This window comes from Chinchilla lanigera, unplaced genomic scaffold (genome assembly GCF_000276665.1).
Source record: "Chinchilla lanigera isolate Chin_1 unplaced genomic scaffold, ChiLan1.0 scaffold00054, whole genome shotgun sequence".
Taxonomy (NCBI): domain Eukaryota; kingdom Metazoa; phylum Chordata; class Mammalia; order Rodentia; family Chinchillidae; genus Chinchilla; species Chinchilla lanigera.
Window position 1 is genome coordinate 11,199,155 of NW_004955455.1, and position 6,890 is coordinate 11,206,044.

General features: G+C 46.0%; 1 protein-coding gene across 1 annotated transcript; it reads right to left on the bottom strand.

Annotated features, from left to right (window-relative positions):
- Positions 1-1,876: 1,876 nt before the first annotated feature.
- Positions 1,877-4,490, bottom strand: LOC102012060 (cytochrome c oxidase subunit 6A1, mitochondrial). Its single transcript, XM_005396510.2, has 3 exons — positions 4,347-4,490; positions 4,065-4,204; positions 1,877-2,174 (listed from the first exon to the last, which is right to left on the bottom strand). The coding sequence occupies exons 1-3, from the start codon at positions 4,450-4,452 to the stop codon at positions 2,091-2,093; spliced, it is 330 nt and encodes a 109-aa protein (XP_005396567.1). The 5' UTR covers positions 4,453-4,490; the 3' UTR covers positions 1,877-2,090.
- Between the last annotated feature and the right edge of the window lie 2,400 nt (positions 4,491-6,890).

A 6,890-nucleotide genomic window follows, 5' to 3' on the forward strand; every position in this document is an offset into this window, starting at 1 on the left:
GTTGTCTTCTAACAAGCACTATTTTAGCTAGGTGTGGTGGCACATGCCTGTAATCCCAAGCAACTGTGAGGATGAGGCAGAAGGATCTCTGAAATTGAGGCCAACCTGAACTCAACACTCTCCACCAAAAAGAATTACTAGTTCATATTTAATGTGTCCCTTAATATCATTTCAAAATATTCTATATTTATATTGTTTCACTGGTCAAGGTCTCTTAAAGATTATAAAAAGATTTTGGGGACCCAGCCAGGTATCTGAAGTTAAACAGATCTACCCCAAACCCTGGCCACAAGCAAAACAGATCTATAAGGACTGAGTGCAGGGTGACAGGTTTCAAAATGGCCAATATAATGGATACTTTTTCAGTGGTGCTCATGGTTGAAGCCAGGGCCTTCAGCATACTAGGTTAAGTGCTCTACCATTGAGCTACATCTGCAATTTGTTTCAGTGGTACTAACGGAATCCAAGGCATTTACATTGAACTACTGTACATCCCCAAACATATTTGTAGACACAGTGTTTCAAAAGTTGCCCAGCTGGTACTCAAGTATAATCCCCCTGCTTCAGCCTCCTGGAGTGCTGGGATACTTGGCTTCCAGCTTGCTCTTTATTTTGAGACAGGGTTTGCTAAATCACCCAGGCTGTCCTTGAGATTCTCTGCCTTAGCCCCCAAGTAGCTTGAACTGTAAGTGTGCACCAACATACTGGCTGGGAAAGACATGTTAACTTATCAGTTGCCAAAATAGATTTAAAAATCCTTGAGGGCCCAAGGATATAGCTTAGCTGTGCTGCGCCTGACTGACAAGCTCCAGGTCCTGAGTTTGATTCCACCCTCCCACCTCCCAAAAATCCTTGAAACATGGCATGATGACACATGCCTGAAGAAGCAGGAATATCACCTGAGCCCAGAGATTTCAAGCCAGACTGGGCAACATAGTGAGACCCCGTCTTTAAAAAAACAAATCCTGGGGCTGGGGACGTAGCTTAGAGGCACAAGCACCTGCCTAGCAAGTGCAAGGTCCTGAGTTCAATTCCCAGTCTGGACATGGTGAGGCACACCTGTAATCCCAGCACTTGGGAGGCTGAGGCAGGAGGATCATTGTGAATTCAAAGCCAGCCTGAACTGCATAGTGAGACCCTGTCTCAAAAAGACATTAAAAAAAAAACATTAAAAAGATAAAAAGACCACACATTAATAGCTTCCTATGTCCACATCCTACCAAAAGGAATTCCTCAAACTGCTACCAAAAGAATAATTCTGATTGCTCATCCTATTTTGACCTCATACTTTAAAGGTTTCAAGTTTTATGAGGAATTAGTTGCCATTTAGGTTGGTTTTTGTAACTCTTCCTAGTGTCTCTCCCTCCTAATTCTTATGACTATGGGACAGTTTTAATTTTAGACACAAATAAAGCAAATACTATATGTAAAAACGTGAACCACTTCCTTTGTTTCTCTACAAGTTTCTGAATCTACCAGCTGCCAAGGTGCAGGGACAAGTCTTACAACAAAGGAAGAACCAGACCCCTTTGGAGAAAATTCTCCAGCTACCAGGATTCTGCACCAGATGCTGGTAGAAGGGACAGGCAAAGACACACAGCAAGAAGTTCCTACTGAAAATCAGGTACCATTCTGCCACACATTCCGTGTCCTTCCTAGCTGCCGTGTGTCACAGAGCCCATCTTAATGTTTAATTAGGTCACTGCTTTGTATTCCTGTCCCTTGTTCTACCTACTCGGCACAAAAACCAAGGGGCCTGTTACAAACATTTAGTGGGAGGAACCGGACCTGAAACAATAGCAGCAGACACAGACCCTTACTGCAGAAACAAAACATTAGTGTTAATTTTGGGGAAAAAAACACCAAAGAATGAAACTTTCAGATTATGACCAATCCGAGTCTAAGTTATTTATTTAAGCCATCTCTTGCCACAAGCAAAGGGATGGAAAATCAGTATGATGGTCATCATGTGATACAAGTAAGGAAGGTGAGCTTAAGGTCCCATACGCTTTTCTGGTCCGAGTGCGGAGTAATGGTCCAAGTCAGAGCTTTGCTCCCGGATGCCTGGGTGATAACGGTCCAGGTTCTCTTCATTCATCTTCATAGCCGGTTGGAAGCGGATTCACATGAGGGTTATGGAATAGCGAATGGTTGCCATCTCCCCACGGAAAGGGCTGTGGAGGGAAGACGTCAATTAGATAATCTCAGAAAACAATTCAAAAAGAACACTGCTGTGAATGCTTAAGACAAGGCAGCAGATTAATACACAAAATAGAAATTAGTCCTTTACTACAGTATTTCAATCTTCCCCTATTTAAGGGAGCTCTTATTACTACCTAAAGTAGGTAGGAGAAAAAGCAAGCTCAAATTAGTTGTCACTCAAGCCTCTTCCTAACTGTTTCTCAGCCTTCTGGCTAAGATCATGTGTAATATATGATATCTGTTCTTACTAGTTTATTATCTGACATGTCCTTGATCTGTGGAATATATGTATGGGGAGGCAGTACTGGCGGTTGAACCCAGAGCATTTACCCTGAGATATATCCCTAGCCCTTTTTAAAATTTATTTTCAGCTGGGCATGGTGGCGCACACCTATAACCCCTGCACGTGGGAGGCTGAGGTAGGAGGATTGCCACATGTTTGAGGCCAGCCTGAACTACAGTGAGACCCTGTCTCAAAAATAAATAAATATTATTTTGGTACTGGGAATCAAACTCAGGACCTTGTGCTTGTTAGGCAGGCGCTTGTGCCGCTGAGCTATATCCCCAGCCTCAAATAAATAAATTTAAACATTTATTTTCAGACAGGGTCTTGCGAAGTCATTAAATTTCCCAGGCTGGGCTCAAACTGTCCAGCCTCCTGCCTCAGGCTCTCAAGAGTGCTGAGATTACAGGCCACCACACCAGCGTAAATAAACAGATTTCTAGTTTCCATCCTACACTTGAAACACTCTGGACTGGGAAACTGCAACCCACCCTCAATTATTTTGCTCACTGCATAGGACAGCAGCGCTCCACACTCCATTATCTGGCTCAAAATGCCAACAGTGCTGAGGTTGATACTACGTCGTTTTTGTTCCTAATTTCAGTGTACAAGGGGGGCAGTGGAACTCAAAAACTCAAAAATTCAAGAATCTTAGGTAAGTTACTATGAGGCTAGTCCTACACAGGTTAGGTCAGCGGTGTCAAACTTATGGCACACACGCTGCAGTAAGCTGTCTGTTATCACTGAAAACACTGGGCGAGGTGATGCCATAATAATTAAAGAAAAGAAAGAGGGTTTTAAAAAATGCAGCGAGCAGTGAAGAATAAAAGATTATAATACACTGGACAGCCAAAGGATAGCTGAGCAGACTGGCGTGATGGGGAACGGAGGAAAACTGTCTCTTCATTATGCAGCTGGTATCCTTTAGAGGCCCAGACCTTAGAAAGGTGAACCATCTTCAGATCTTGCCACAGGAAAAGCGTTTGCCAAGCCATGCGTAGGGCCGCATGCATGTAATCCCAGCACGCTGGGGGGCAGGAGGAACCCAAGTTTGAATTTAAACCTGCGTAACTTACCAAGACCCTCTCTCAAAATAAAAAAATTAAAAATGGCTAGGGATGCAGCACCGTGCAAAGGCCAGGCCTGCGTTCAATTCCCAATAGACTGCAAAAAGACAAAGAAATTAAAGGGTGTCGCAAACTTCTAGGTTTTATCCAACAGACAGCTGTTTCAGAACTGTATTACAAGGCAAGACGGGATGAATCCGAGAACAGGAAAGAAGGGCACTTTTTTTTCTTGTCCTTTTGAGACAGGGTCTCGCTATGCAGTTCAGGATGGCCTTGAGCTCACTTTGTAGCCCAGGCTGGTCTTCAACTAGCAACGATCCTCCTGCCTCAGCCTCCCGAGTGCTGGGATTACAGGAGTGCGCCACCACGCCCGGCAAAGGGCACTTATTGTACGGCCTTGGAGAACACTGAAACAGGACCCCAAGTCTGCTTCCCCTCTGTGCGCGAGCGATGCGGGGGCGCGGACAGCCCGGGGGGCGCACGCCGCGAGCTGCGGGCGGGCCAGCGCGTACCTTGGTCCTGATGCGGAGGTGGGGGTAGGGGATGAACTCGGGTCTCTCCTCTCCGTGGTGCGACTTCAGGAACACATTCAGCATGCTCACTCCCACCCCCGGGAGCGCCACGAAGAAGGTGAGGGCCTTCCACATGCGAGCTGCGGAAAGGCCACAGCGCTGAGCCCGGGCGAGGGCCGCCCGGGTCTCACTCTCCGTCCCGCAAGGCTTCCAGCCAAGGTCACAGGCCCGCCCCGCCGCACCCGCGTGGGGACCCGGCCCGCCGACCCCCCGCCTCGGTACCTGAGCCCTCGCCGTGGGCGCCACTCGACATAAGCCGCCCCGCCTCCGGGCGGGGCCGGCCTAGCAGCCGAGACACCCGGGACGCAGCTATCGCCGCAGCCACCATTTTGGTCCTGGAGCACCCGAGCGCCGGAAGCGGAAGTAGGAAAGGGTTGTGAGGGGGTGGGACCAAAACTCCAAAGGGAGGTTCTTATTGGATGATGACTTCTCAATCGTATAACTGCACCGAGAAGTCTGCGCACTATCATTGAAGCTGACCTAGTCCTTGTCAAAATCCGCGGAGCCGCAGACCTAGAGTGAGCATGCGCCCTGCCCCGCCCTTTGTGCAGCACCTTCCCCTTGAAAGGCGCGTGCGTGTTCCCTCCTAGCGTTGCTTGCTGTCCCACCTTGGTAAGCGTGTGAAGCGTGTGTGCGAGGCGTCCTAGTATCTATCTGATCGCTCCCTTCTTTGGAGTCCGTGGACAGCATCTGGAAATTCTAAGCACAAACTACCCTGTACAAAATGCCATTTCTCATATGGGTTTGGTGGCCCACACCTAAAATCCCAGTCTTCGGGAAGCAGAGGCAAGAAGATCACGCTAGTTCGAGGCCAGCCTGGGCTACCTAGTGAGACCTTGTCTCAAAAAAGGAAGAAAAGAAAAAAGAGAGAGAGACAGAGAGAGAGGAAGAAAGAAAGAAGGGAAGGGGAAAAAAGCCATTTCTCTTTTATGATCCTGTGTTATCTTTTTTATGGCATCTGACAGTATCACTGTCATTATCATTATTACTGTATTTTGTCTGAATCCCTCCAACTAGAATATAAATTCTGCTGTGCAGAGAATTTGTCATTGTAGCACTGTAACCTATGAATATTGTAGCCTAGAATGTGCTTGGTGGGCAGTAGGTGCTTAATACAATTTGTGGAATGAATGAATGGATGGATGGATGATAAATCACTAAATGGCACATGGAACCAGAAAGAGCTCTGGAGTTGGTGCCAAAAAAATCTAGATTCTGATCCAGCTCAACATTCTCAATTTTTTGCTAATATTCACACTGCTTTTCTGTCCCTTGAAATTCTACACAAATTGGCACATGTGAAATTATTTCTAAAAACTCGTTCTTTCCTGGTTTTTCCTTCCTTTTTCTTCCTTTTGTCTAAAAGCAGTTTTAAAAATAAAAGTTAAAGTGGTCACCGGGTGTGGTGGCACACACCTGTAATCCCAGCACTCAGGAGGCTGAGGCAGGAGGATCGTTGTGAGTTCGAGACCAGCCTGGGCTACAAAGTGAGCACAAGGCCAGCCTGAACTACATAGTGAGATCCTGTCTCAAAAAGACAAAAAATAAAATAAAATAAAATAAAAAAGGTGGGCATAATGGCCCCATGCCTGTAATTCCAGCTATTCCTGAGAAGCTGAATTGGGAGAATCCCAAATTCAAGGCTAGGCTGGGCAATTTAGCAAGGCTGTGTCTCAAAAAAGTTGGGGATATAGCTCAGTTGAGGATCACTTGCCTAGCATGTTCCAGATCCTGGGTGCAATCACCAGTACTGCAAAACAATGAATGAGTAAATAAATAAAAGTTTAAAAATATATATAGGTAGCCAGGCGTGGTGACACATGCCTGTAATCCCAGCACATTGGAGGCTGAGGCAGGAGGATTGCTTGGGGTTTGAGGTCAGCCTAAACTCCATAGCAAGTTCAAGGGCAGCCTGGACTACATAGTGAGACTCTGTCTCAGAAAAAAAGAAAAGAAAAAAAATATATGTAGGTAAGATGAAAGTAAACTTTTTGATGATTTAGTAATGTAGTGAAAATTTTGAACTGTTTTTCAAATAAAAACACACACACAACACTCACCTTCACACACGTGCACATGGTTTAGTAGATAAAGTTGGGGGAAGAGGTGACCATAAAGTACATTGGGAGACCCCTGAAGAATCCTTGGCTTAGATTAAGACCCTCCAGAGAGCCCATGCCAGTAGTCCTACAACAGCTATTAAGGAGTTTGAAGTGGGAGGATCAGCTCAGTCCGGGAGTTCAAGGCTAGTCTGAGCAGTATAGAGATACCTTGTCTGAAAAAGAAAAACAAAAAAGTAAAAGCCTAGCACAATGGTACACAGCTGTAATCCCAGGTATTTGGGAGGCTAAGGCTGAGGCAGAAGCATCATAAATTCAAGGTTAGCCTGGGCAATTTAGCAAGACCTGTATCAAATAAAATTGTAAAGGGCTAGGGTGTAGCTCAGTGGTAGAGTGCCCCTGGATTCACTCCTCAGTACCAGAAAAGTAAAATAAAATTAAAAACCACCTGGACAAAGGGTCCAAGTTCAGAGATCAGGAAACCCTGGGTTCAAGTCTCTAGTTTGCCATGAGCTATTCCTCCTCTTCTCTAGAATGGGATTTTTTTTTTTTTTTTTGTCTTTTTGAGACAGGGTCTCACTATGCAGTTCAGGCTGGCCTTGAGCTCACTTTATAACCCAGACTGGCCTTTGGGCTCACAACGATCCTTCTGCATCAGCCGAGTACTGGGATTCCAGGTGTGGGCCGCCACACCCGGCTCATAGAA